Consider the following 27,978-nt stretch of genomic DNA (forward strand, 5'->3'; position numbering starts at 1 on the left):
CATACTATTCACATAATATTTAATAATGCTCTAGTACCATTCAATATAAATAAATAACCATTAAAAAGTACTTTCTCAACATTCTCTTTTGTTCATCAATAGTATTTTCTGCAACAGGAAAGGTTAGTAATATTCGTTGGTTGGTGAGCTGGATGAATCTCAGAGAACATGAATATCAGGTACTAATATGCTAGTAAAAACCAGGTGCTGGGATGCCTTCTCTTGTTTAAATACTTTAGGCTTGATCTGCAGCTTCTCTCCTTACTGCATTCACTTCCCCTGAATCCTGTAACCCTGACAGCTGCTTCTGTCCTGGGCTCTCCCACCCTGCTCTGCTGGTGAACAATCATCTTAAATTGTGATGCCTGTTACTCACCCACCCTTTGCTGATACACCTTGGCCAGCAGCAGCCCTTGCTGTCCTCAAGCTGCTCTACAGGGAAAAGAGTATTTGTGCTGAACAGGTCCATCTGTCTGCTAGCCTGGAATATCAGCTGTGTACATTCATGCTGTCCATACAAGGTCTTGGTTCTGCACAATGTAGTGACTGACAGAACTTCTTGGTTCACAGGGTGTGCTCCACAGGGGCAAGAAAGGAGATGGAGCAATAGGGCTGGTCTTGAGAGTGGACTCTGACCAAGACTGAACTGACAGTGTACTACATACAGAAAGTAATTTTGCTTTCTTGTAAGGATGTAGAGAGAACAACTCTCTAAAAACATGTGTGTGTTGGGATATGTTGCAATGGGAATAGATCCTTGGTACAAACACTTTCTGTCAGTGCCTAAACCCTATGTAGGACTTGTGTGAGATTAAAGGCCAGAGAATTAATCACCACATCTCTCCTGTTCATACGGGCAGAAACCTTGCCCATCTCAGAGGAGAAAATGGAGGATCATAAATCAACTCCTTTATTCCCTCGCTCTTGCTCATTCATTGAAACCACAAAGAAGGGTTGTTAATCTGGGGGTTAATTCTTAATCTGGGAGTAGAAGCACTGAGCCCACCTGCCTTCTGCAAAGGGCAGGACAGAAAGGTCTGACATATGCAGAGTGAAAAGCATTCTGTGGATGCTGGACTTCCTTCATGCTATCCAGTGCCAGTAGGCTCTGTAAGGACCTTTCTACAGTCCAGAGAATATATTGCTTTCTCAACCCATTCAGTATTTTCTTCATGCCAAGACAGCTGGCAGGGTGGCCTTGTATGGCTGGTGTGTTCATCCAGACAGACCCTGGCTGAGCCTCACTGAATGCAGTCTCCATATCTCTAGTTGTTGCCTGTTTTTCGTTTTCTCCAGTCTCTCTCTCTAAAAGGAGGTGTCTCATGCCCTTTGCCCTTTCCATGCTTTGGCCTCATCCTGTAGCAGGATGTATGGCTGCTCCTTCTCCATTGATGGAATATGGACCAACTCCCTCTCTCAGATACCCTTCAAAGAACCCCCTTCATGGAGGCTTCCTGAGATCCCACAGGGACTGTCTGCTGAGTGAGGCAGTCCTTTGCTCATGTTTTTACCTCACTGTGATTGCTTGGGAGCCAGAAACTTAGTGCCACCCACGTTTGTTGCATAAAAGAACTGTAATTTCCTTCTCTGTACTTCCCCCCTTGCTGTGTTTCTGATTATTTTGCCAGTTTAAGATACCATTGTGAGGAAGCCCCAGGGAGCACAGAACATATGACATTCATTGGTGAACACCAAGCTCTACTGCTCTGAGGCAAGGGGGAAAATATTCTTTCTTCATGAATATGTCATATGACCTAAGCTAAAAACCAAAACTAAACAAGGAATAGGCAGAGAAGAATTCTAGTATAAATAAATCAACAAATAAATAAGTTTCCTGCTAGCCCTGAATTTCTTGGGCAAGGGATGACTCAGTTGCTTATAACTTTCTCCCAGCTGTGAAATCCTTGATGTATTTTGAATGCCTTAAGCCTTGTTTCTCATGGCCTGAGTGAAGAGATTTTAAAGATCTGCTCAGAGGGGTTTCTGGGTCATTCAAGGAATCTTCCTGGAAAAGTCACAGTGACACCACTCCCCACGCACACATATGGTACCAACACTTGTGCTTTTAATCCAGTGCATCCTTCCTTTGGTCCTCATTTGCACCTCCTGTTTTGTAGGCTGCCTCCCACCTGGCTGTCTTCCTGTTTTATTGAGGGAAAGGGAAACCCTTCCACATGACACTGACTCCTCTCTTTTCACAGCACCACACAGTCCTTTCAAAATTCAGCTGGAAAACCTTGCCACATTTGTTATTTCAGTTGTCATGTATGTGCTCAAGATAGGTTTCCCAATGATGCCTCCACATTCCTTGGTGTTCTCACAGCAGATGGGTGCAGGCTGAGGGTTCCTCTTCTCTGAGCACTTCTCACCCACCTCCCTCTCAGAGAGCTGTCTTCCTCTCTGGAGGTCTAAGAAGCAAGTCCATGCACATGATTTGAGGCTCCTGAAGCCCCTGGTGGTGCTGCAGCAGACTTCCAGGCCTTGAACATGTTCAGGTGCCCCCATCTTTGCCCCTGCTTTCTGCTCTCTGCAGCAAGACACAGAGGCGTGGTGTCTGAGGTACAGTGCCTGCCACGTCTCCCAGAGCAGGAGAGGAACTTCATCCAGAGGGGTCTGTGCCTGGGGATCTCAGATGGTGTTTTCCAGAACAACCTTAAGTGGGGACAGTTCAAGATCTGAGCTGATGGATAGGCACCAGATCCCTTCTGAACTCCCAAACCCCAAATGAGGTTCATCAGCACAACTTCCTCTCCAACACTGAAGGCTGATCTGTGTACATATCAGAGTGCATCCCTAAGAGGGAGAGACTCTCATGCCAGCTTTGCTTTAAAGCTGTTTTGAGAGCACACCAGCCTCAGGCCAACAAGTCCATGTTTGTGCTTTAGTGACAACTCCTGTCCTTGAAGTACTGCAGTTTGTAGTTGCTGTACTGGAGCTCAGGTTTTGCAGTATGCCAGGAGAGACCTTTGGAGGTACCTGCACCCATCCTAGATTTCAACTTCTGTGCTGGCACAGCTGAGAATGAAGATCACATCTAGTAAGTTTTAACAAATGGTTAAAAGTACATGGCCCAGCGGGGAAGGAAAGTGCTCCTCTCCTACACGGGGAGGATCCCAGGGCATCACCTCAGCTCTGTCCCTCCTTATTACCACCTCTTTGGGCAATGGGAGCTGTTTGGAGTGGTGACATTTGGGGGTGTTTATCATCCTCCAGCAGCGGAGCAGAGCGCTGGGCAGGGCAGGCAGGGTGCACAGTTGCTATGGTTGCTGATGGACTTCAGGAACAATCACAGCCCTCTGCCTCTGTCAAAACAAACACAAGGTGAGGTGAGAAGGTGTAAATACAGCATCCAGTGTAACAGGGGTATCCCCCTGACTCAGGCAAACACCTTGCAGGCATCAGTGAACAGGTTCTTCAACCACACTGTGCATGGCTTTGGGCTGGGATATGGCTGAAGAGCTGCTTGTTCTTTCTGCACTAGAGTCTTAGCTGGGAGATTTTATTTACGAATTAAAGAAAGTTTCTGACAGATTTTTTTTGTCTGCACTTAAAGTCATTATTTTAAATTATTTGATACTTTTTTTTTAAGAAAGAGTAGGAGGATGAGATCTGAGGATCTCTATTCAGTCTGTCTGGAAGCTGTGAAATGCAGATGAACATTTTCTGTTTCCAAATTTCACAATAGCAGGAGTCCTATGCTAACTGAAGTACACTCTTCTCTTTTGAATGCTTGTAAATAAAAATTAGCAATAAGAATAGGTAGTTTTTATAACACCAGTCTTCCATTATAGCTTTCAGGACTTTAACAAAGAAAAATACGAGGTAAAATTAATCTCCATCTCCTGTTCTCAGAAGGCGAAGCCTGTGTTTCAAGGGTGTTTCAACACAGTCAGGAGGGATGTGTGCTGTGATAGCTTTTGGCTGCTCTGTGGAAAGCAGCCATGCAAGTGGTCCAATTAGAGATTAGGAGGGTACCAAATCCCACACCAGGCAGTGTCTGCCTGACTCACATCTGCAGGATTTAAAGGGAGGGAGGGCTCTGGGAGGTCTTGGACTTAACTGGCTTGATCTGATCCTCAAGGAGGACTAATTGGCAGGGGGGAAAGATGGAAACATTCTTCCTATTGTGTCTAAGAACAGAAGATCCTCAGGGGAGCAATTTTGCCTCTTTTTTTTTTTCTCAGCACTGTCTTATCTAGATCATGTCTATCAAGGTTTTGAAGCTCAGCAGCCTTGATAGTAAGAACCTCCAATGCACTGTAACCTTCAGCAGAGATCTCAATTTAAAATTTTAAGAGATGAAGTCTAACGATTTTGCTTGATTGCCCTTGATTGTCAAGCAATTTACCTTGCATATGTCTCCTGGAGTAGTTGCCACCTGCCAACTTGACCTGTCAGAGCAGCTGCCCCATATGACAGACAGTGGTGCAGAAGGGATTGTGGTCAAACTGACTGCTAATGCAAGTGGAAAGATCTGTAAAATTCTGCAGGGCTGATCCAGCCAACAATCTGCTTGAAACCATATTGCATTCATGCAGAGAAACCATATGGCTTGGATAAAGGTGCACATCCTTCTGGTGAATCAGTGGCAGTGTCTTAATCTTTTAGACTGGTTGCTTTCCTTTCCCACAACAAATGACTCATGGGGGGCCATTCTCATGAGATTCCATACCTGGTGCATTGCATTCCTTGTGGAGGATGGCTGAGTGTTTGGCCAGGGAGAGAGGAGAGGATGAAAGTGCCTATCCATAAATGGCCCATTTGTGAAAACATCACGTCCACACTGTGCATCTCCAATGGAGCAGTCAGCCCCTCCTCCAGCAAGTAGGGTCTAATCTGTCTGAGTTTTTATAAGCCTGCCCATCCTGTACAAAGTAAGTGATTCCTCCAGAGCAGTTATACTTGGACTGTGAGTCCTTATGAGCTGAGTTTGGGCAGCCATAGCTTTAGGCAACTGCAGACTCAGCATGGGTGAGTGTGCAAAATGAGCCTGTTGCTGCTAGCAGATCTCACAAAAATGCTGGTGAAAAGAGGAGCTGCAAGCACAGGTATCTTGCATCATTTATGGGTTTCTAGGATATCTGTAACATTAATAAAAAGCTGTCAGAAATGGTGCAGGGTTTGTGCCCTGTAGGAGGGACAGGTAGGCTACCCCAGGGTCCCTATGGTGGCACCGGGTGTCTGTGTTTAGCTAAGTGACTCCAGTGCCTTCCATCTGCTTCTGGGTGTGCAGGCACTGGGATTGCTTTGCACTATTTGTGTGGCTGCCACTCAGAGATGATGAGGTGCTGTAGCAATGCTGAGTGCAGCTACTGGTGATGCACACAGGAGATCAGTGCAGGAGTTGAAATACTCATGACTGTATAAAAGCTGTCAGTTTTATTTCCACCGGTACAGCTGAGCTGAGGTGTATATTGGGGTCAAAACTAAAAGCACTCCTGGAATATCTTCCAAAGTAGGACTAAAGCATTCAGCATCCTGTGTCCTGACACAGATATGAGTCATTTCAGAAAGAACTGGGTACTCTGAAATTGGGATACTTTTATTTTTTTGGGACCTTTGGGGCAGGAATCTGCCATTGAGATCCGAGTGCATGGCATATGGATGCTTCTTCATCATCATTCTCTTTCTAAGAACATATCAATGACCTCTGATACATTCCTGCCATCACCCATGGTGGTTGCCATAACCCCCATCCTGCTGCTGAACCTGCTTCTGTGGACTGCAAAGACACTTCCAAAGTGCCCTCACTATTTCTCCTCAGCAGCAGATGTACTCCTAGCTCTGGTAGCACTGGTACCAAGCACCTCAAACTGAGAGAGTCTGTGTAGGTTGTGCTTTGCTGGTTCCTGTTCTGAGGTGCTCTAAGCATTCCATCAGCCTTTCCGTGCTGCACCCACACCACAGCTGTTCCTGCAGGATAAAAGCTGAAGGGGGATGCATGAAGCACTGCACAGGTGGCATGGCTGCCAGGACAAAAGGTTGCCTGCAGGAGTGTGATTTTGTTCCATGCTATAGGACAACTCCCACACCAAAGGGAGTTTGGAGCTGGATGAAAGAGTCCAGGGGGAAGGAATCTGGCTTGTCATTAATACTGAGTGAAACTGGGGGATTTTGCTGTCACTTTTCTCTCTGTCAGGCAAAACTCCCATATGGTCTGCAAGGAGGCTTGAATGAGTAAGAAATACACAGCATACATGGATAAAGATGAGAATCTACTTCTTGTCCAAAGGGTGGCATGGTGAATTACTGGAGCAGTCACATATGCAGTTTTTGAGGAAATAATAGCAGAAATAAGGAAACAGGTACAGATTTTTTGCCTTGCTAAAAACAATAAAGACAAAGATACTCACACCCTGGAGCTGGCTCTCTGCTTACACCTCTACTCTGGGGTCTGTAAACCCACGCTTGCCTTCATTAACCAGAGTGGGCCTCTCAGTTCTTGTGTGCCAGACCAACACCTAGAGGGAAGCACAAAGAGTTCAGGTGTTCTGAATAGCATGGAAACTGTGAGAGTACTGCACCCATTGGGTGGGATCCTCAGAAAAGTGAGGCTCACGGCTGTTTGAAGCATGTGATTCAAAGGGGCTGATCCTGGGAGACACTTCACAGGCACATGAAACAGTGACAAGGAAGAGGGACCATTCTAGAGCAAAATTCCAGACTCAACCCTATGCCAATCCTCCTGGATTTTGGAGAAGCAATATGGGCACAAATGGTACATCTGAGATTCTTTATTAACACAGAATGCCTAGCACTGCTCCTCAGCTCTCTCTGAGCATCACATCTGTGAAGAATTTAGCAGGCTTTGTCCATCTGTCTGTCCCAGCATCATTTGGCACTGACATGTGCCAGCACAGGGCAGGCACACTGGAAGGTGGAAGAGTGCAGCAGGAGGCTGTAAAAGCAGCCAGGACTCAGCAAAGAGACTGTATCTTTGAGATTTCTTGTACTACTCACCTTTGTGCAGTTAGCTGCTTTAGGCTCCAACCCATCCATAGTCACTAAATCCTTCAGCAGACTGGTTTCTTGGTAGCCTCCTTTAACCCCCTCCAGCTTGAAACTGGCGTGAGGCTTCTCCAGAATCAACTTGATGCTGATAGCAAATCCAGCCATGTCAATAGCAAAGGGACGATTTGGGTCAAAGACGGTTTTCCAGCCCACCACCTTCCCTGCTGGGCTCACTTTTGGGGACTCATATCGCAGCCCCCCGACAAAAGCCACTGGCCAGACTGAGACCCGCCTTGTGTAGCGCATCTGTGTGCCAGAAGGAGACAGTGCTGTGAGAACTCAACCCCACCACGTTTGTCCCAAGCCTTCAGTGCACCATCCCCTGCTTTCATTGGCACCTGTCCTCCCCCGCTGACTTCCTACACAATCACGTTGCTCTCAGCAGCACAAGCTCCAGTTCACCTGTACTGCTGCTGCTTGAAGAGCTACAGCTTCCACAGCCACAAGGCAAGTTCTCAGCACGTTATTCTCTGAACAACAAACACACTGCTTTTCTGTGCCCACGTTCAGTCCCTCAAAAGAATTGAAAAGCTCTGGTTTTCTCTTCCCATTTGAACTTTTTTCCTTTTTGTTATGGTACAATTTTATCATTTTTGTAAATGCCAAATACTACTTTTACCAGGCCTCTAGCTCTGTATTATCAACTCCACTTACTCCAGTTTTACACTCATGCAAGTAATCTCCCTGACTGATTCATCTTTGTCCTCATCTATTCCAATTTCTCCCCCTACCTCCTGCCTTGTTTTTCTGTCCATGGCTACTGCCTAGAATTGTGGGGGTTTATTGAAATTTTCAGAAAGGACCTGGAAGGAAGTAAGAAAGGAAGAGCTTAACAGAGACCTAACAACTCTGAAAACTGGAAATATGTTCTGATGCATAATTCTGCTCTTCAGGTGGCTTAGTACAGTTTGGCTTAAATTGGTGACAAGAGAGTTCACTGGATTTTTGCAAGTTTACAATAGGCTTGGCATCTCACAAAAGCCAGGTCTCCAGCAGAAGTCTGGGCAAGCTTTGGTGATCCCAGAGGCACAGGCCTGTTGTGGTGGCTGGAACCTGGAGAACTGAAGGGCAGCCAAGGAATAAAAGTGGATAGAAAGCCAGACAACTTTTCTATCCTCCCCTGCACATCACCCCCCTAGGTGTGCAGATTTACGCCTTGCCAGAAGTTTGTCATTGGTGCTTATTTAAATTAGGTCAGGTCTCCCTGAGGAGAGGTATAAATTCTGAGGTACATGTCCCATGGTACCTGGCAAGAGGAACTCTAGCTGGTGCAATGGTGTGTGTGTGGCTGTTCACATCTGCAGCCCATAGCATGGCAAATGTGTTCTTTGCCCTTTCAGCTTGCATCTGCCCTATACCCAGCTGCTACTGCATGCAGAGAGGGTGAGGTCCTTGCAAGTGCAACTGGGCTTAAGAGGCTCTGCATCTCTATCCTGCTTTTCTGTCCCATGTAATTTTATGTCTCTTACCTCCTCAAAGAGCTCCAGGCTGTAGGTGTTATCATCATCAGCAAAATAGACTACACCTTCTGGTGGTGCGGTGTTGCTGAAGCTGTCCCTCAGCCAGTGCAGCCCCAGGTTCCTCTGTAGTGTCCCCCTTGGCGTGTGGGATGGGATCCAGGACAGACCCAGCTTCAGGCTCTTGGGTGTCTCCACATTGAGGTGGGTGAAGTTGAGCCCAGCCTTCTCCAGCAGGTTGGATACAAGGTTGGTCCTCCGTGGAGAGTCCTCCACCACCACCCAGTGCAGGTTCTGTACGTGGAGGAAGGTGTTGGCCAGACGGGTGAGCTCAGCTTTCTGCACTGGCCGAGTGTAGGTAGGGGTGATAACAAAGATGGTTGGCAGGGTGTCTGACCATGGGGGAGGCCTGGAGTACACGTAATTCTGGATGATTTTAGGCGTTGCCCCTATGCTTTGCTGCTGCCGAGCGCATGATGGGAAGCCTTCTTCTCTCAGTGCAGATGTACCATTAAGGAGAGCTTTAGAGGTCACGTTCTCGTCTGTCTCTTCTGGGACAAAACAAAGGAAGAAAGAGGAAAAAAAGGAAGATATCAGAGGACTAATGCTAACAGGCTGCCTCCTGTCCAGGGAGGCACACATCTATCTGGAGTTAGTGCTGCATCCTCTCTCCAAAGCCAGCCTAAGGTGCATGTTTAACACGCTCTTAAGAACAGTTTATGTTCCTGCTGTCAGCAAACCCTGAGGGGGCCTTCAGGCAAGTCTGTCTTTAACCCTTCCCGTGAGAGAGCATCACTCTCTGCTGAGGGTTTGCAACAGAAGTCTTCACAGCCACCAGCACACTGACAGCAGAACTTTTGCACTTACTTCTCAGCAGGCTGAGGTAGTGGGTGGTTGGGTACTGGTGCCACAAGGTTAGGAGAAGAGCCCATGGCAAGGCAATCAGGAGCGTGGTAAGAAGGTTACGTCTCCTCAGCATGCTGCAGGGAGCTTCCAATGCCCAGGCATCTCTCTACCTTTCAGAAAAGAAAAAAGAGTAAGGCCTCCAAAATACCAGTCACCAAAAATGCAGGGAGGCATGACAAATGTTTGGCCCTAATCCAGCAAAGTGTTGTCTAAGTTTACAAGGAACTCCATTAACATTTCAGGTCCAAACCATTATCCAACTTGGTCAACTCTGGTGCTATTGAATATAAGCTTTTAGCTATTTCTGTTGCTCTAAAGAACCTCCCACTATCCCATGTTGAAACCACTGCCCTTGAGTTAGGGTTGTTCATGTTGCTGCTTCTGAAGCTGGAGAGGACTGTTATTTACCCCCCCCCTTTGAGATTTGTATTCATTGCTGAGCTTTGTGGTGACCATTTAATTTGCTTCTTATGTACAACGTTTTAGAACTGTGTGCAAGATTTGTGTGCCTGAATATGCAACTGGACAAAACAGTCAGATGTCAGGCATCCTCTAGATAGGCAGCACCTCTTAACAGTTCTGCAGTATTAATTCATCCTGCTTAGGCAGATGGATTAAGGCAATCAGGCATGCATGCTATCACCTACTAAGTGTTCCATGAAATCCCTGCCTTGGTCATTCCACAGTGCTGGTGATGCCTGCTGAATGTTTAATTATCCCACATCCCTTTCTACTTCTGGTTTGCAGTGTTTGGCCATTGGAACATTTAGTTGAAATCACAGACTTTGGAGAACCCAGCAGGCCCTACCAGGTCCTCCTGCACTCCTAGGCTGAAGGCATTCTGAGGGAAGAGTGTGATGGCATCACGCTGATACAAAGGATTGAAAGGAGGTTCAAACTGGTTGGCTTGAAATTCCTGCTCTGCCAGAGATTTTTAAGTGTACTGAAAGCCAGTCAGCTAAAACCAAGGTCCTCAAAGGGACACAGGCACATTTTGTTCAAAAGCAACTCCTTGCCCAGGATTAGGGTCCAGCAGCACCTCATATCTCCAGAAGGGAAGGATTGCCTTGCTTCAGCCTTAGAGAGTTGTGTGAGAAGAAACATGACAACTGGTTTAAAAAGGCTCTGCAGTGACAGCACCCACAGGGTACTCCTGAAAGATACTAGGAGACGCTATTCTAAATTAATCCTCTGGGACCTCTTAGAATCTTTCTTTAATTGTTTCTCTGACATTTTACCCTGGTGTCCTGAAAAAAAATCAAGGGTTATGCAATTGCAGGGCTCATCAGTACCCTTCCACCAGTAACTGTCAATCCTATTCCAGCCACATCTGATAGGACACAGGCATGTCTCAGCAAGTCCTTTGGTGGGCAAGTGGGTGTTCATAAGCCCTATTAAGGAAATTACTGCAACACAAGCTCATTCCTTGTTAGACACCAATGGCACCAGTGCTGGAGCAGTCCCTTAGGGAAGCATATTCCCACTGACTGCTCCCTGAGCCAACCATTAAGTGTGTTAATATCTAATGTTTCTTAACCTCTCAATCAGGAAGCACCATGGTGTCCATTTCACTACTTTCAAGCTACAAAAAACTGATGAAGAAGTGGAACAAGGAAGCTGTGTGGCCAGGGGCACACAGGACTGTTTTGGTGATGTGAGCATGAACCTTGTGCAGCAAATGCTGGCTCTACGTAACTTCATTGGCTTCCGATGACTGTGTCCGGGGCAGGTACAAGAGTGTCCTTCAAGCTTTAGTGCTAAAGGCATAGGAATTTGGTAAACTACAGATCAGGCCAGACACAGGGCAGGATGCTGTTACCCACAACAGGGACTGCTTTCCCTACAAGAAATATTTTCTCTTACCAGCGGAGAAAAGCTTAGTAATATTTTCTCTTAGTACGGAGTAAAGCTTCCCGTCACTCATGGCTGTGAGAACAGACAGAGCCACAAAAGAAATCCAAGGACTGCTATTAACAATTCCAGATACCTAGGCCCACCCAGGCCCTGGCTCAGGGTCATCACAGCTCCTTGCTTCCTCTAGTATGCTTGCAATTACAAATGTCCCTCCACCAGAGTCAGGCAGCCAGTGCTTCTTTCCTTTAATAAAAGGCCTTAATTATACAGACACAGTTTCTATGCAGCAGACCTGCTACTGCTGCAAACTCAGGTTTCTGGAGGGAAGGAGAGGAGGAGGCAGCCGTGGCAGCCGTGTTACCAATAGAGCACAGAGGAGAGTGGATCAGAGTTAGAATTTCTAACAAATTCCCTTTCTAGTTCTTTCTCCTCCTCTCTCTTCCAGGCAGCCCTGTTCATCCTTCCCTAACACTGCAAACAAGTGGAGATGCTGTCTATGTGTGCAACTCCCCTGGTGCTCAGAACTCATTTATTTCTGCATGTACCTTCTCTCTATTGCTTTTCCAAAGCAAGCAAGGCTGAAGAAGTTAAACCCTGCATAAAGCCCCAGGTAACTTGTGAACCTCACAGAGGAGCTGACTGCAACCCCGTTTCAAAAAATCTCTATTGGAATACTTTATTTTCTCTTTAAAATGTTACCTTGTCTTCCCCACTGTCTCCTGCATCCATCACGTTTGCTTTTCTCTGTTGCTTTATGTCTTTCACCTGCTTTTTCTCAGTCCTTCAGAGTCTCTTTTCTTCCCTGTTTCCAGGACTACAGGAATCCTCTGGCTTACTAATAATTTTAGCCTTTGTCTTCTGTCCTTGCCCACACAAAGGCCCTTTGCATTCTCTTAATGTCCACCCCTCATGGAATATTTCCCACAAAGTGGTCCATTAAAGCATCAGTCCATCCTTTTGAAAACACCGCATCAAAATCCAGTCACATATCGATGCCTCTGGGTAGCCTGCTGATGGCCCCAGTGGGGCTTACCGAGGTTTACTGCACATATTTTTACCTACTTTTTATAATTAAAAACAAAGTCTCCTAAGTGGCTCGGATTAATTGCATGCCTGTTGGCAAACATTACAGTGTGTATTCTTGGCACAAACAGCTAACTTGCTTCTGCCCTCTCAGAGTAGATCCTATTAAATGAGATTCAAGATCAGAAGAAAATTTTGTGATCATCTAAACCCATCTCCTGCCTTCATCTGGTAATTCCTGGGTTTAAGCTGTAGAGGGCAGGGACCATCTCTTAATGTGCTTGTACAGTCCGGCACTGATCCCAACGGGAGCCTTTGGATGTGATTGCAATACAAATATTATTGATTGTATTCTCTTGCTGGCTCTTCTCCTCCCTTGCTATTTCTCCTGTCCAGCTTATTCCCCGTTCTCTTTCCTTTTTTTTTTCCCTAGTGTCTCCTGCAGCCCTTGTTTTGTTACACACCCTTAACAACATTAGCTGAATGTTTGATGGATGCCTTCAATATGCTGAATGTAGCCTTCTTGAGCTGTTTTCCAATTACATATCCCTCTTCTTAATTTCATCCATCAATCTTCTGTTCTCCATTAAAAAATAAACACACAGAGCACAAAGCCGAGTATGATAGGGACAAAAAGTTTCTCGTACTACTCTGGCTTCACAGTGCTTTGTCAGACTTCTCAGCTCCTGGGATGCAACACCATTCAGTTTCCATTAAAGCTCCTGTGCTGATGCAGGGGGCATTATTCTGAAAGGATTCAGGAGAAGACAATGAGAGAAGTACACAGGGAGAGGAGCTGGATTCCCCAGAATGATGCTGAACAGAAGCAAGATCTGGCTGAGGCTCAGGCCATCACAGATGACCAATCCTTTCATCTGTTCTTGACTAATTACTAACAGGGTACAATTTGTTACAGGCAGGACAACTCAGATGTTGAGAGAAGGATAAGGATTCCAAAATGACCCAGGCAGTGACTTTGTCCCTGAGCTGCAGACTGTTTGAAAGGACATGCTGAGTGAATGGGAGAAAGGTGAAAGTTAGGGAGAGATGCAGCTGACTGGGGATTATAAGGCTGACATATTCCAGTGCCTCCGATTTTCCTACAGCCCCGTTGAGAAGCTGCTCAATTTACATCCTTTTTGTTAACTCAGGAATGGTTAGGATCACATGGGCTTTGGTAGTTCTCCTCTGAGGTTTTGGTTCTGCCCTCTGCCTGCCTGATCCAGAATGAGAACCACACGTTTCAAAAAGTTGCTCTGCAAGAAAGGTGATTCTCCAGCCTCTGGTTCAGGGTAGGTGGCTTGTCTGAGCCAGGCTTACAAGACTCTGAATGCTGGACCAACCCCAGCCCCAGGACTGTACAGCTCTGGGTGGACACACAGGCTCTAAAGATCCTTATCTTCCCAGAGGGACAAATTTTACAGTCCAATCTGTCCCTTGGGAACATCCTGCCATCCAGTGTAACCATTTTCTAGGCAAGCACGCAAAGCAAACTACTATCAGGTAATGAAGCCAGAAGTTTCAAGAAACGCTCCCTAATCTTGGTTTGAGCCATATTTGCAAGCTGACTGTTCTGTGTGTACCCTGGGAGGAGACAGGGGTGTGAGGAGCAGGGCTGGAGCAGACCTGCAGGTAGTTGCAGATGACAATTTCACACACCAAAGCTATCAGCAGGGTTTTTGGTTTGTTTTGCCTGCATTTTGCTGCCTCTCTCCACCAGCCCCTAGCCACCTTGAGGAAGTCCATGCAGATTTCATGAGTTCCCTAACTCCCGGTGTGGGAGATGTGATGCTGAAGGCAGAGCAGGGAGCTTTCAATTATTGATGAGAGCGACCTCTCTTTAAACAAGGAATGCATAATTCATGGCAGCGCCGGTATTTGTGGTGAGCAGCACCGGTTCAGTCTCTGCCTTGCTGAAATGCACAGGAAGCCACTGTCCCCTCTCCCTCCATTCCCTTGGGCCCATCTGAGCCTTCAGCTGAAACTACAATAGTGCTAAAAACTGAGACAGGCCAAGATGCTGCAGCGCTTCCCCTCACCAGGCAGCTGCCTGCCTGTTCAAGATGTGCACGATAAAGTGGGAGGATGGATTCAAGGAACCAGAGAGGTGGGTGGAATGGGTTATTGCTCTGGGATAAGCACAGGTAATTACTGTGCAAACACAGCCAAAACAGGGCATTTCTCAGTAGTGAGACCCCCAGACAGGTCTTCAGGAATGGCATTGTTGTAGGACAGAAAGGATAGGCCAGATCCAAAGGATAGTGCCTGAGGGTTCACATCCAGCTGTATTTCTTGTGGGGGTGGGAAAAAGAAGGGAAAAGGCATATTTGGTTTTCTGCTCAGAAAGCATCAATTTCTCCCCTGAACTCTGCTGGAACTGGGTAACTAAAAAGCAAAGGAAAAAAAAAAAAGAAAAAAAAAAAAAAAAGCAGTTTTTCTAGGAAGGGAAATGTTAATCATACAATCATGGACTGTTTTGGATTGGAAAGGACCATAATGATCATCCAGTTCCAACCCCTCTGCTGTGGGCAGGGATACCTTCCACTTGACCAGGTTTCTCAAAGCCCCATCCCACCTGGCCTTGAGAACTTCCAGGGATGGGCCATCCATAACAACTCTGGGCAACCTGAGCCAGCGCCTCTCCACCTTTGAAGTGAAGAACATCTTCCTAATGTTTAACCTAAGCCTACCCTCTTTCAGTTTGAACCCATTCCCCCTTATCCTTTCACTACATGCCTTTGTAAAGAGTTGCTCTCCAGCTCTCTCGTAGCCCCTTTTAGATATTTGGAGGTGCTCTGAGGCCTCCTCAGAGCCTTCTCTTTTCAGGCTGAACAGCCCCAACTCTTTCAGCCTGTCCTCATAGGAGAGGTGGATGGAACAGGGAAGAGAAAGGCTCTGATCCCAGAAATGGGATCTTGACCTCCCAGTAGTCCAGGCAATAGTAGGAGACTGTGGTTCTGTCCCAGTGTGTAAGAGGGGTCTTCTGCTGGGGGCTTTAATCATCCCTCTGCTGCAGACCTGGTGAAGGGCTGCAGGCAAGTGACACCTGCAGTCTGAATGAGGTGAGCACTCCCCTACTGCTCATGGGGAGAGAGAGCAAAGGAAAATTAACCGAGTCCCCTGGAGAGACAAAACCCAGGGAACTACAAATAATAAAACAATACAGGGAAGGATGGCTAGGTCCTTCCCCACAGCAGGAAGAGCAGAACTACCAGCAGCTGTGTAGTTTCAAGGCTCAGCCCCATCAATACTCTGTCCCTTGGTGCGCAGGCTCCTGTGGGGACAATTTCCCTAGGAAGTGAGTCACTCCCAATGAAACAGTTGCCCTTCCCAAGCCCTCTCAGATGCAAAGTAAGGCTTCATCCTTTCCTGCCACCCCTGATCCCTTCACCATATGGGAGCACAGTTACTTCAGCCCCGAAATCAGGGGGCTTGTCCCTTGGGAATACACCATGCACAGCCCCCATCCCGCCACTGCCCACATGAAGCCAAGTTAAGTGTTCCCCAAAGCTTGGTCTGTAAACTGCTTGACACAGCACCTTTCTGAAGAGCATCCTTGTCCCAGACACGTGGCTTGTGTGTGGGAACATGGCCTGGCAGAGACTGATGCTTTCTACAGGGATTTCTTCCAAATCAAAAAGACTCCAACCCAGCAGAAAAAAAAAAGAAAAAAAAAAAAAAAAAAAAAAAAAAGAAAAAAAAAAAAAAAAACCACGTTGATGGAGCTAATTAAATCTGCTGGCTAGGTCCCACGGGAGCCAATACTTTAGAGACAGCATGTGGCTCAGCCTGCTATCCCCAGGTAGATCAAGGGTATCCAGGCACTATCTGGGCTATCAGCAGGAATGGAGATAACCCAGTTTGAATGCAGACTAGACCTTGAACTTGGCTGGAAAGCCTGTCCTTGCAGGGAGCCTTCTGGAGCCTGAAAAAGGAGGTCTAAGCCAGGCTATTTTTAATCAGCCCAGACCCAAATGCCCTTCACAATTGATCCATATAACCTGTCACCGCATTCCTGCCCCCTGAGCATAGGCAAGGGTGGGCTGTGACTCAGAGGGACACAGCCCTCTGCCCCATCACAGTTTCCCTGCACTGCAGAGCCATAATCCAGGGGTGCCAGAAATACCCAGAGAAAGATTAGCAGCTCAGGCCTGAAGAGAAGCAGGGGGTACCAGATGTCTCCTGAGAAAGCCAGCTCTCTCCTGAAAGACCTCTAAGCCTGGAGTTATCCTCTCTTGAAAGGGAACTCAGGGGCTTATTCAGACGTCAGCTTCTCTTCCCTGCTGCAGAGCTCTGGCAGAACTGAGGTCCTTTTTAGATGCTGATGACTATTACAGAATAATAATTCCAAACGTATCAGCATGAATCAGCCCAATATCTGCATTAGCCAACAAAAAAAAAAGCTTTTTTTTTTTTTTCCAAGGAGGCAAAATAATTCTAAGGAAGCAAAAACAATAGTGGTTTGTTCCAAAGTTTCTGTATATCTCATTCAGAGCTCTCCCTACTGCGTTAACAGCTGATGCCTGTTCAGCAGGAGTGGGAGCTGTCATTTTACAGCTTTTTTACAAAAGCAGAAAGGAAAAACCCATAGTATTTCCTTCCAGGACATTTTCAAAGATGGAGAGGAATTACTTTTTCAGAGAAAAAGGCATTAGGCATTATTTGATGGATAATTATATTTCACAGCTGCTTGTTATGGGGGGAAGAAATCGCATTGATCACGAACTCCTTGTAAAGATATGGGGCCCAAAGGCCAATGCTGTTCCTCTGGTAGCAGCCAGGATACAGAGACGGGCTTTGATCTCAGCTATGTGTCAATATGACATCAAATGCAGACCTCCAGAGGAACATGCTATCACTAATGCACACTCTTGATTGATTTAGACAGCTTGTTTTCCTCCTGCTTTCAAAGGCAATGTTGAAATGCTCTTCCCTGCTGGACTTCCCCATTACTCCTAGGGAGGGCAAAAGAAAGCAAAGGATGAACTTCTGTAGCTGAAATCACAGTGCAAATGAGTGGGGCAGCAGTTATGCCATTTAAAACACCAATGTAGCTAAATATGTCTACTGTCTTCCCAAAATCTGTGGAAATACTGGCATTTTAATGGTTACATGTGTGTGCTGGCCCCCTGAAGAATCAGAGTCCTGATCTGTTATTGTATGGAAAGAACTGTGGGCAGAGAAAGAGTGTGGTGTAAAGGCAAGAATCCCCCTGGGTTTTTATTTGGGAATGCTGGTTGAATTATGTGATCAATAAAAGCATTGTGCAAACAGCAAATTTGTGCAGAGTGTTCTTGTGGGTGGCTGCTCCATATAGATTAAGACAGAAAGGACACTGGACAGCACTGATGCCACATCATGCAGGTGTTAGTTGTGTGAGATTAGAGAGAGGAAAAAACACCACTTTGGTGTCTTTGATGGACATTTTTGCTGTTGCAGCTCTCTGAGCTGTGTGAAATACGCTCGCTTTGTAACTGGCTGAGATGGTCCTAAATGCTAATTCTGATTTCTTCCCCCAAATAAATCATCAGCACTCATTATATTTGCCACTTGCTGTGCAGCATCCAAGTGTCATGCAGACACTTTTAGAAACAAACATAGAATGGATAAATTGGCACCTAGAGAATTGTCTTTTGCATTAGATATACGTTGTGGTCCACTGCTTGATTTATACCTTAAATGCCACTGCTGATCTGTGTAGCTTGGGCTTGATTAAAAGAAACACTAAAATGAAAATTAGAGTCAGCAGACAGTGTTTATTTTTCTGCCTTCTGCATATGAAATAAAAAAGGAAGAAGAGACCAAAAGAAAGAAGGGGCAGGAAGCTGATGGCCAGGACTGTCCTGCTGTCCTTCCCTGTCCTAACAGGGAAGCTGTTAACTCTGGAGTACAGGCAGGCCACATTCAAATTATGTGCCAAGGTGTTTGAGATCAAGAGACCCATGTGCAATTCCCATCTTTTGGGAATGCCAGGGGAGCAATATCTAACTTGGGCACTGGCAGCAGCTGCTAGTATATATCCCTGCATCATGATAAGAGTAAGTTTTATTTTGTAGAAAAAGTAAGCAGTGGATGCATTTGGGTGAACAGATGGAGCTGAGGAGTAGCAAAAGTCAAATACCCCTTTCTAACAACAATCCAAGCCTACCAGAAAAAAAAAAGATGTGGGTTTTGGTTTCTGTTTTTCTGTGTCTTGCACAGTTAAAATGGAAGAGTCTGTTGGGAAGGCAGGGAAAGCTGTGAAGGAATTGAGGGCAGACGAGCTCACAGCATGAGAAACAAACTGCTCTCTCTCCTAGAGTGCATGGGGCTTGCCATAGGGCTTGCTTGTATAGGGATTGCTCTCTGCCATACTCCTTAATTGCACATGAAAGCAGCCTGGTCTGAAAGTGTCTTTGCGTGTAGTGTTTATAAACCTTCCCTTGGGAGGGAGGCCAGCCTGTGCTGTATTGTACTTATGGGCTTATCTGTGAAATTGTGTGCTTCAGGCTGCCCTAGGCCTAGATGCAAAAAGGGGCTGATACCACCACACCCAGGCTGGTGAGTTGGCTGCTCGAGCTGTTTCCTGAGACTGGAGTATTGTCTTTGCACAAATAGAACCATGATAACTCTGGGAGCTGTGTCTCCCCAGCTCTTACACCTCTGTACTCAGGGTGTGCTGGGCAGTGCTGTCCTTCCTACCTTACTTCCACATTCATGGGCTGCCAGTTGGCCTTGTACAGAATAACTAATGAACAGATACTTCTGGCTGGAAAGGGAAGATGAACTAGGCTTTTTCTGAACCCTTCTCTGCAGTTTGAGAGCCCTTGGAGCTTCAAAGGCAGACCAAGTTGGCCTGGAAGACCAGGGCAGACAAAGAGTGGTTTCCTGTTTAAACCAGAAATGGGCTGCTGCTGTAAATCTGAGAAGTGGATTTGAATCTCTCCTGATTCTGGGGATGAATCTGGCTCCCTCCTTGTGCTCAGGGAAGGAAAGTTCTCTCTGGTTATGAGGATGTTTGTGGAGGTCAGCAAGCCAGGTTAGGTATTTCTAGCTTCACACATGCACATTTGAACTACCTCCTTCCATTACCAGCTCCACAAAAAATACCCCTGAAGGGCCAGTAACAACTTCTGGGCAGAGGAGACATCCAAAAACTTCTTGGGAAGGAAGAAGGAAGAAACCGGATATTTGCTTCTCCTGCTGTAACTAATTTCTAGGCCATTTGTGTTTGTTCTGGTGCTCAAGTTAGGACCCATGTTTGGGTTAGGAAAGAAATACTTGGTATCAGATTTTATCAGTCTGGTAAATGCAATGCAGAAGGGAGTACACAAGAGCAGAAATCTTGCCTAGTGACTGTTTTGCACCAGTGTTTAACAGTTCCAGGACTTGGTTTAACTTCAAGAGAGCTACAGTCCAAGTGTGGCTTGGCTTGGCATGGCTTGATGGACTATGAATAAAACTTGCTGAGATGGCAGCTTATCTACCACTGAACAGGAGCTGGTGTTGACAGAAGAGCCACAAGCATCCTCTGCAGCACCTCCAGTAGAGGCTGCTTGGTGGGAAGAAGTATACAGAGTTTGTCTAGCAGGCTGACATGACTAGGAGTACAAGTGGGGAGACTGGTCATGATAGAGGAACAAGAGGGTGAAAACAGGGGCTCTTTGAGGTGGTAAGAGCAATTTTAAATTATCCTTTCTCAAAGAATCCTTTAGGGTAAACTATATTCACCCGTAAAATCAGCACAGAGGTCAGCAGTGATGATCTTAGCAAAATACTTGTTGGTGTCCTCTGACTTCCCTTGTAATGGAGCTGCTGATGCATATTGAGTAATAAGAGATTTATTGTGTTTTCCTTAATGCTCCAAGAGTCCTATTCTAACATAGAAGTTAGAAACCTCACTTTGGCTGTAAAAAAACCTCCTGTTATAATTGGATGAGATGCTGCTGAGCACTGTAGGTTTAAGGAAAATAGGAAAGAGAAGAGAGTTGCTAACCAGAATGGGAAACACACTGGGATTACTGGAGGAGTTATGGAGAAGCCTGTGGGCTGCTACAGTTCAAGAGGTGCTGGTATCCCATGCTGGAGGGCAGAGATATGAATTAAGGCAGAGCAGGGGACTGGAGAGAGCACCTGAAATAACTAATTGTTCACAAAACAGAAAATGTAAGAGGTTGGTGGGAGTAGGATGGAGGAGGTGGTTCCAAGGGCAAAAAGAAAACAAAAATAGGCTAAGGGAACAGTGTTGGCCAGGCTGAGATCTGCCACTTAATAACACTTGACAAAATGCAAATAATTCCTCCTTCCTAAAGATCTGCCAGGGGATGCCTCAGCTAACTGGGGTCAGTGATTAACACTCCTACCTCCTTTCCTATTGCTCCACAGAGATGAGGAGCTGGCACACATGTCTGAGGGAGGAAAAAAACTTGGTGTGGACCGTGGAGCAGCAGGATTTGCCAGCTTGCCTCTGACTGCCCAGCCCAGCCCTGAGATACAGCTCAGCCGGGCTCGTGTTTGACTTCAGCAGACACTGCTTGTGGGCTTTGTAGAGGTGCACAGGGATAATCAGGATTTGGTTTCTGTTTGCTAGCTAATTTCAGCCCCTGCTGTGAGATTTGGATGTTTCTGAGGATTCTGTATTAGCTTTAATGATTAAAAAATTATTTCAATGCTTAGTGAAGAAGATGCATGTTCTATCATTGAAGCCGCTTAGCAACAGGACTCATTAAGTCCCATATTAGTACAGAAAGATATCCTTGCCCCAGCGCCCTCTTGGAATGACTATCCACTCATCTAAACAAGATAAAGGTCTTTGCTGGCCTCCTCTGAGGCCAGAGGATAAAGCAGTCAACTGTGAAACAAGATTTCTTGGTTCTTTTTCTAGCTTCAACTATGCGTCAGTATGTGGATCTGGGCAAATCATTTCACCTGCTTCAGTGCCTCAGTTCCCCCACAGGTAAGATAAGCACAACAATGTATAAGCACTCTGGGGAAATGACTTTCAAGTGCCTAAGCTCATTAGAGAAAAAACAACCAGTGCAGTGAATAAAACTGTCTCAGCCCCTTGCTGGTAGCTTTTACTAACCACACGGTTCACTTTGTCCTCCTGAAGCCCCACATACGGTTAGCTAATTACAGGGGAGAAAAAAGATCTTCTCCTAGCTCCTTACCACCTGGTGGTAACCAAGCACAGATGTTAAAACTTGTCATTTGACTCAAAAGAATTAATTTTAGGCAAAGCATTTCTGGTTATCCTTCATGGAAGGAAAGGGTCTGCCAGTTCTGGAGCAGGATCTAATTTTGCTTGAAGGAACACAGTTAAATACCACATCTGAGAGGAGAACAGTAATACTTTGTGTTTTATTCCCAGAGTCATTCACTGAATCTCCCAGGCAGCAACATTCTTAGGAGGAAAAACAGAAGAGGGGTGGAGGAAGCAGGTGTAAGAGCAGATATTTCAATCCATGGTGAAAAAGCTGAGGCATTCCTGATTCTTTGGCTTACATGCAGGACATTGAACTTCATACCTGGATGCACAAGCCTTGGTTCACACCTTAGTGTGGGGTAAGGGAAACATAAATGAAAGGAAGACAAGGGAAGAAGAATAGGTGTAGGTGAGAAACAAAGGTGTGACTGAAAGTGATTCGTGAGGAAGGGAAAGGGAACAGGAGAAATGACATTAATGGGAATGTGAAAGTCAGAGAAAGGAGGAGGAGGAATGAATAAGGGCGAGGAAGCAGGAGACCAAGTGGGACAGCAAGCAGGAGGCACAGTCAAATCATCTGGGTGCTCTCTGAAGAGATTGCCTATTTTTTCTGCCTTTTTTTTTGTGTGTGATCTTGCCTTAAAATTGCAGGAATGTGGCGGCACAGCACTGGCGCTCTGATTTATTAATTCCATCCCGTCCCACAAGCCCATAAAACAAAAGCATCTGTGTTTGCTCAAGAGAAAACCATGAAGGGCCTCATTCACGTCAGAGGTGGAGAGAGAAGCTGGCAGATACAGGAAAGTCATCGTCTCCTCCTTCCTTTTCACCTTTGTATGGATCTGGGCTGGGGGAAGGGCCTTGAGAGTGAAGGATCCAGGGGATGAGGTATCAGCATGGAGAAAGTTAAGATCACCCTGGCTTTTGTGCTGGAGAAAGTGGAGGGGAGACACAATGAACACAATGACTGGACCAGTGAGGAAGGCACCCCAGCATGGCAGAGAGGATAAGATCCCTTGCTGCCACCCAGGCTCACCCAGCACTTTGGCACTTTGTGCAGTATTACCCCAAATAATGTCAGTCCCATTGCTGTGGTCACAGTCAGGGCTTTCATGAGGCCTAGCACTGTTGCCTAACCTATAGCTATGGACATAACCATAAAAATAAATTAAATCTGCTAGTCACAGGAGAAATACCTCTTTACAGCTGTTTTTAGCTTTCAGAATGAGGGAGGGTCAAGGCAAGATGAATGTTAACTATCCTACTTTAATAACTGGGACATGAAGGGGGAGAGGAGCCAGCAACCTCTACTCCTGCCAGGCAAGGATCAACTGTGCTGTTTCCATCAAGAGGCACTGGGAGATTTTTGTTGGGAGCAGAGGACTTTGCTAAAACTCTGCCCTTAAGGACAGTGTCTTTAGGAGCCAGACTGCCCTGCAACACCCCAGGGGAGCATCACCTCAGGGGAGGCAGGGTCTGCAAGTTACTGCTGCCTGCCTGGCCCTTGGCTTTTCCTCCAAGTTCTCCCACACAAGGATTGCTGAGGAGCAATCCTGCTTTGCTTAGCAAATCACAGTTCCCATGTGCCCTGTACTCCCACACACAGACCCACCGTGAACTTACAGAATGAGACAACACTGCTGCTCTAAAATCTTTTATCCAGAGCTGAGATTGTCCGACTGCTAACCCTGTTCAGCTCCAAGTAATCCCAGCCCTTCGCTTGGCTAGAGGTTGGCTGTACTGGGAATAAATGCCCTTGCTCTCATTGACAAGGGGTAATGTCCAAAGAAAACCATTTCCTTTTGCAGTGCAGCATTATTCACAGACCAGCACTACATAAAGTTGCCAGGACTCTGGCAGTCTGCTAAAATCCACAACATGGGCAGGGGAAGTGGCAGCATAAGCACCACTGGACCATCTCAAATCTCAGTAGAAGTTAACCTGAACCTGCTCCAGCTGACAAAGCCCAAACCTACAAGAGCTAAGTGTCAGCACACAGGCTGGAAAATAATTTTTTTTTTGCTTCTGCCTGGAAATTAAAATATGCCCCAGTGATCATCACTCGAATGTGTCTGTGTCCTTTTGTCCTTTGTCTTACATTGATCACTGTTGTGGGTTTTGGAAGGTATAAAAATCCTATGCTAGAGGATGTGAGAGGTTCACTCCTGAAGATTTAGATCTATTTCAAGTAGACTGCCCTGTCCAGTGATGAGCAACCTACTATCCATCACAATTTCTCCTCTTCCTGAATCCTACATTCAGCACCAGCAGTGTCTTGTAGCACAGAGCTCCTTATGTCACAATGCACAGCATGGGAAAATACTTACTTTTATCATCAAATTGCTACCTTTCATGTTTTCCTGAATGTAGTCCAGTTCCTCTATTGAGAAAAGACCTGTAGAGAAGCAGTCATTCTCCCTCTTCTATGTTGTTAATTGCTTTGTTTTTCACCCCAACATCCCTCCTCATTGTGTCTTCCTGAGCTAACGAACCCCATCCTAAGGAATCGCTCTACATGCACCAGGCATTAGTGGGATTACCTGATCAGAGTAGGGATGAACAGCAAACAAAATCAGAAGGTCCCCATGCTGGACCTGTGGATCCCAGTTCTGTGTCTCAGACCTGGGAAGCCATGTCTCAAGAGGAAACTTAGATCATGTTTTATAAATCTCAGGAATTTGCATGTTTTCATCTCAGGCAGAAAAATGTCAGACAGCCCCTCACACTGTGTGGTGGAAGAAACCAACAGGGCAGTTGATTGAACACTTGGGAACACTGGCAAAGTAGATAAATTTGAGTTTTAAGGACAGGCCTTTGGGAGCACTAATGTCACACGAGAGCAAGCTGGAAGAGACTTCAAGCTCTTAATTATGAGCCTGCACAGGCTAAAACAGCATGAAAGATTAAAGGACCAAGTTTTTTTAAGTGTGCTGACCATAGGTTGAGGTGCCATTTGGAGAAGTACCCCAACCTGGAGGAATCAGTGGGGTCTGAGCAGTGTCCCTTTTGAAGGAATGGCCTTAGGCAGTCATGTGTGCACCTGAGACAAGGGTGCTGACAGCCACAGGTCTCATCCATGCCCTGTATTTATTACTCCTTTGTGGTGCCAGTAGGTTTTAAATCACAGTCCTGTTAGGCTGAGCTGCTTCCCAGCAAGTGCTTCCCAGAGAGGCAGGGGCCTCTTGCCTGTGAGACAGATGATCTGGGGCTGTCTCAGCTGTGACGTGATGAGCTGCCGTGTCTCCCTTGGAAAGACGGGGTAGTCATCCTGACAAACAGCTCTGTATGTGGGCAGGGAGTGCTCTTAATCACACATGCCGAGTACTCGGAGATCTCGGGATGGGAAGCGGTGCAGAAAAGCATAATGCTTATTATTAGGCAGAAAGGCCAGGAGCAAAAAGGGCAGAGTGATTTTATACTCCTGCAGGGCCCTGGAGGTGTGTGGGACCCAGATTCCAGTCTGGCTTACTATCTCCTTTTTAGGCTTCTTCTTTTATTAGGAACAATTAGATACAAGGAGGAAGGGGACAGATATCATCTTTCCTGTGTACATCCTGCAGAATAATTGCAGAGCTTTCTCAGAGCAATTTTGCATGCTCAGTAAAGGGCATCTTTGAAGCCTATCAAATATCTCACCCCTTGTAGGCATACATATGAAGGCTTGCAGCACACATCCTTATTGCTCCCAAGTATTGTGAACAGGAAAGACCATCAAAAGTGCTCAAGGAGAGGAAGAAGAGGCCTTGGAAGTAGTTCCAGGAGATGGATGGAGTTGCGGGGTGGCTTCTTATGGTTGGAACAGGAACATTGCCTCTTAAAGCATTGGAGGAAAGCAGGAGGTGACTGTGCCTGCAGCATCAGCACCCTGGGAGAAAGGGGCAGCTGAGGCTGGAGTTATGAAGGCACTGAGAAACACAGGGATGTGTAGAGCACTGTCATTGGCAGGTGATTACCTCGGTGAAGAGGGGAGGAAAGCCATCCAGGGGTACATCTGGAGTCAATCCAATCCAGGCTCCTGCCAGCAAGCTGCCTGCTAGGTATGACTTTGATCTCGGACACTAAGGACATCTCCTGGCCTGCTGCTGAAGCAGAGGAAAGTTCCCTGCCAAAAATCACCTTTACCAGTGCTTCATAGGCAAGAAGAAAGGATGCTGGATACACAGGAGACACAGCCTTGAGCTGTCCAGTACAACCTCGGACACTCTGCAGGGAGGATGTCATTAGAGAACACAGGCACTAGGCACCAAAATATTCCCAAACCGTGGAGAGAATATGAATTTAAGGGCTGCACCTTGTGGAAGTGTTTTCTCTCTTGCGTACACTTAGCTGCTGTATAGCTCTGTACAGCTCCCTAGGCAACAGTCTTCCCCGATGACACTGTAACAAAGCCCAAAGGTGCGGGAGCTTCCCTCATTAAAACCCTTGTTGTGGGAGCAAGTCTCCTCAGCCCAACTGCTTCGCTTTCTATCCCGTGGCTGGTAAAGTGTCTTGCAAGCCAGGCTGAGGCTCTTTGTTGCAAAGCTGGCTGCATCTCAGCTCTGCTCTGTGTCAGCTGGTTGAATTGCTTTGGGATTGCAAGGTTGCCTAGATGACTTCGCTATTACTATTATTATTATCATTATATTATTATTATTATTACTACTACTACTATTATTGTTAGTACACTAAAAACACCAAAGAAGAGCTTTAACTTGGTCTCACCAGATTCCTGAAACACCCGATACGATGTGTCAGCTGCACATCTACCTCTGCACGTTAACTGCTCTGCGGAGCCTTACTTTGATGCAGGCTGAAGTGCCCTGAAAGCAACACCAAAACCACTCCTGAGAGGGACAGGGGGAGGGAGGGAGGGCAGGAATCACGGTCATGGAGCTCCTGGCCTCACATTGGGCAGGCACAGTGTGTGCTCAGCTACTGGCACTCACGCTCAGTCTGTATCCCAGGTGTGCCTGCCAACAGATAAATTCCAGGAAACCATGGAGCACGCACCAACCAAAGCTGATGGAGCCCCCACATCCTGCTCCAGGGCATGGAGAAAAGAGGATTGGCAGCATGCACAGCTGCAATCAGATGTGACACAGGCTGTCACACACAGCTCTGCTAGTGGCCTCCTCCTGCCCTATAACCATCTCTATTTCCTGAGACAGAGGTCCCCATAATCTCCTACTGAGGAATTACATTTTGAAATTATGGCCTCCTTTCTGTGAGGTTCTTATCCTGCTGTCTCTGTGCACCTGTCTCCCAGCCTGTGGAAGTGCTATATGGCCCATGTTCCTAGTCCTGACTGAGGCTAGTGAGGCCAGTGCCTTGCACTTCTGCTGACTGTCCAGAGGTACAAGGCATGAACCTCCCCACCCATTTTTCCCTTTTTGCACCTGGTGAGATTTAAGCCCCAGCAGAAGTGGGTGATCAGACTCATGTGTGAAGCTGCTGTACCTTGCTACACTGTCTGCATATGTGCTTTGCACAAGGAAGCCTCCTCGGAGTCCAAAAAATGAGCTGAAAGCACCTGCAGGGACTGCATTGCTCACTCTCCTCCACTCACTTGCTGAGCCATGTGGACTTTGAGTTATCGGACAGGTATTTATAGCTTGTCATTATTGCTCTGCTATGGTGATGCTTGGTGCTGCCCTGCTGAGTCCAACACCCCTTCCCTCCAGCTGCACTGAAACTGCCCCTTGGCAGGTTTCCCTAAGGAGTTACTGAGGAACTGGCTGCTTCTCTCCAGATTTGCAACACCTTGAGGGGTTTCTCTCTGTCAGGCATTAGCTGCTGAGCCTCCCCCTCTTCTCCCCTGGTCCGAGGCGGGATGGGTGAGTGGCTGGAGCAGGAGGCCGAAAAAAAGTACTTTCCAACTCACCTAGCAACATCCACCCCAAACTGCTCCAGAAAACCAGCAAGTGCATCCCTCGGTAGACGGCCGTGTGCGATGCAGGGGGAGAAGCGGCAGAACCCTTCCCCAGACCTCCTGCTCTTGTCCTTTCCCAATCCACCTCTCCAGAACCCCTCACTGGGACGCCCACTTGGGGTCGGTTCCCAGCGACACTACCTGTGTCTGCACATAACCCCCCTTGTCGCCCTTCTGTAGTTTGGCTTCTCCGGTATTTGTCACCAAGAGGCGCAATAAAACCTCAGCGGGACCAGCGGCGCGCCCGGGACCCGCGTTTGGGTCCCCTTGCTCGGAGATCCCGGCGGCGAGATTCCCAGGAATGGGGGCATCTCCCCACAGCTGGAAAATTCCAGCCTGGGAGTGGGATGTCGCTCCCCTGGAAGGTGTCCGGACCAAGCTGTGGGGGGATGCAAGGACAGGGCTCCCCGTCAAGCGCGGCTGGGTTCGGGCGCCGAGCAGGGATGAAGTTCGGGGATGCAGCTGCCGGTGGCGGGGCAGGGCACCCCTCCAGCGCCAGGCGCCGGGGGACCGCAAGGTCACCGCTGTATCCCCGGCGCCGCTCCCACCCCCGAAGCCCCGGTGCCCGAGCGCGGGCTCTCTCTCCCGCTTACCTGGCGAGATGGGCCGGTCACGGCAGAGACGCCGGGGCGCCG

General features: G+C 47.0%; 2 protein-coding genes across 2 annotated transcripts in view; one reads left to right on the plus strand and one right to left on the minus strand.

Moving 5' to 3' along the window:
• The window catches only part of B4GALT4 (beta-1,4-galactosyltransferase 4), a 141,996-nt gene that overhangs the window by 46,749 nt on the left and 67,269 nt on the right, over positions 1 to 27,978 (plus strand). The gene's annotated exons all lie outside the window — the stretch shown is intronic.
• Positions 6 to 27,972, minus strand: LOC310924007 (galactosylgalactosylxylosylprotein 3-beta-glucuronosyltransferase 1-like). Its single transcript, XM_083884989.1, has 6 exons — positions 27,937 to 27,972; positions 9,336 to 9,484; positions 8,481 to 9,019; positions 6,961 to 7,257; positions 6,354 to 6,461; positions 6 to 3,302 (listed from the first exon to the last, which is right to left on the minus strand). The coding sequence occupies exons 2-5, from the start codon at positions 9,445 to 9,447 to the stop codon at positions 6,375 to 6,377; spliced, it is 1,035 nt and encodes a 344-aa protein (XP_083741115.1). The 5' UTR covers positions 9,448 to 9,484; positions 27,937 to 27,972; the 3' UTR covers positions 6 to 3,302; positions 6,354 to 6,374.

Source organism: Zosterops lateralis, assembly GCF_965231275.1.
Source record: "Zosterops lateralis genome assembly, chromosome: 2".
Classification (NCBI taxonomy): domain Eukaryota; kingdom Metazoa; phylum Chordata; class Aves; order Passeriformes; family Zosteropidae; genus Zosterops; species Zosterops lateralis.